Source organism: Phaethon lepturus, unplaced genomic scaffold, assembly GCF_000687285.1.
Source record: "Phaethon lepturus isolate BGI_N335 unplaced genomic scaffold, ASM68728v1 scaffold29850, whole genome shotgun sequence".
NCBI lineage: Eukaryota > Metazoa > Chordata > Aves > Phaethontiformes > Phaethontidae > Phaethon > Phaethon lepturus.
In genome coordinates this window covers 87,504-89,039 of record NW_010511709.1, presented here as the reverse complement: position 1 = coordinate 89,039, position 1,536 = coordinate 87,504, and the positions used below count along the sequence as shown (strand labels likewise).

Sequence of the window (1,536 nt, the reverse complement as noted above, 5' to 3'; positions counted from 1 at the left end):
AAGCCCCAGGGTCCCTATGGGGGGAAAAAAGAGTAGTTGGAGAGCTTGGGGTGGGGGTAGGGGAAAGTGATGTGACTTTCCACAGGGCTTGGCCTCTTCGTGATAAATAATCACCCTAGAGTCGAGCTAATCTCCGAGGAAAAGTGGTGGGATTACAAAGGCAGTAAGATCTCCACTTCTTCTAAAAGCATGCTTAAAGTTCAACTCTGTTACAGTTCTGTGGTTTGAAAATGTGTCTTTCCTAACAGCTACTTGTGTTGCTGTTGCAGGATGATTTGGAAATTTGCCTTGTCCGTTTTTCTGATGGCAGCGCTGGTTCGAGTAACAGACACCAGGAAGAACCGTCCTGCCGGCGCCATTCCCTCCCCGTACAAAGACAGCAGCAGCAACCACTCGGAGCGGAGGCAGCAGCTGAATAAGGAGGTGCTGGCCTCCAGCCAGGAGGCCCTCGTGGTCACCGAAAGGAAGTACCTCAAGAGCGACTGGTGCAAGACACAGCCCCTGCGGCAGACTGTCAGTGAGGAGGGCTGCGTAAGCCGCACCATCATCAACCGCTTTTGCTATGGGCAGTGCAACTCCTTCTACATACCGCGGCACGTGAAAAAGGAGGAGGAGTCCTTCCAGTCCTGTGCTTTCTGCAAACCGCACAAGGTCACCTCTTCGACCGTGCAGCTGGAGTGCCCTGAGCTGGACCCACCTTTCCGACTCAAGAAAATTCAGAAGGTCAAGCAGTGCCGGTGCATGTCTGTGAATCTTAACAACTCAGGCAAACTGTGAGAGCAGGCATGTAGCTTCTGCTTGGTGTTGCCCCCATCAGATTTACTGCTGCCTCTCCTCTCCCACTGAGCAGACTGTCCATTTTGTTGGTTTGTTTCTTCTTTTCCCTTTTTTTTTGTGTTTTATATTCTTTCAGGAGGCATCTCTCCAGCAAGGAAAGGCTCCTTGTCGCTTGCCTACTGGAATAACGCTTTTTACTGGGCTGTGTTAGGCATATCACCATAAAGTTTCATTGTATTTCCAATATCATCTGGCGGTTGAATCTTCTGGAGTGGAGCAGGCTCCCAGAAGTTGGGATTGATCATCTAAGTGACCAGTTGGCTGAATCCAGCATTAAATGTTTCCACTGTGTGGAGTAAAGCCCTCTGCCCTACACTCCAGTCGCCTCCACAAGACAGGAATGCCTTCCCCGTGCTTTGGTCCGGAGCTTGCCGCTCCCGCTTGGAAGTGCTGGGGTGCTGCCCAGGACTGGGGGACACGGATGAGGGAGAGTAACGAGGAGTAATGTGCAAAAAGCAAGTGAGACTCTCCGATGAGGCTTATCTCCTTAAGACAACTTCAATTGTGCAATGACAGACAGTTCCGGGCTTGTTGTCTGAATGGCAGATAAGACGCGAGGGGGAGAGGGCGAGGCGCTGGGTCAGCCACCGTGACCACAGAGCAGACTGAGGGTGGGATCTGATGCTGCTGTGGTTAGAGTATATCGAACACGTGGTCTCTGCAGCAGTGTTTATTTTGTAACCTAGCTATAGTAAACAG

General features: G+C 51.2%; 1 protein-coding gene across 1 annotated transcript; it reads left to right on the top strand.

Annotated features, from left to right (window-relative positions):
* The first annotated feature begins 270 nt into the window (after positions 1-270).
* Positions 271-777, top strand: GREM2 (gremlin 2, DAN family BMP antagonist). The gene has a single exon (XM_010284894.1). It carries the CDS (start codon positions 271-273, stop codon positions 775-777), a length of 507 nt encoding a protein of 168 aa, XP_010283196.1.
* The last annotated feature ends 759 nt before the right edge of the window (positions 778-1,536 follow it).

What these genes read in the sequence shown, in the direction of transcription:
- GREM2 (XM_010284894.1), top strand. Translation starts at nt 271, where the DNA reads ATGATTTGGAAATTTGCCTTGTCCGTTTTTCTGATGGCAGCGCTGGTT.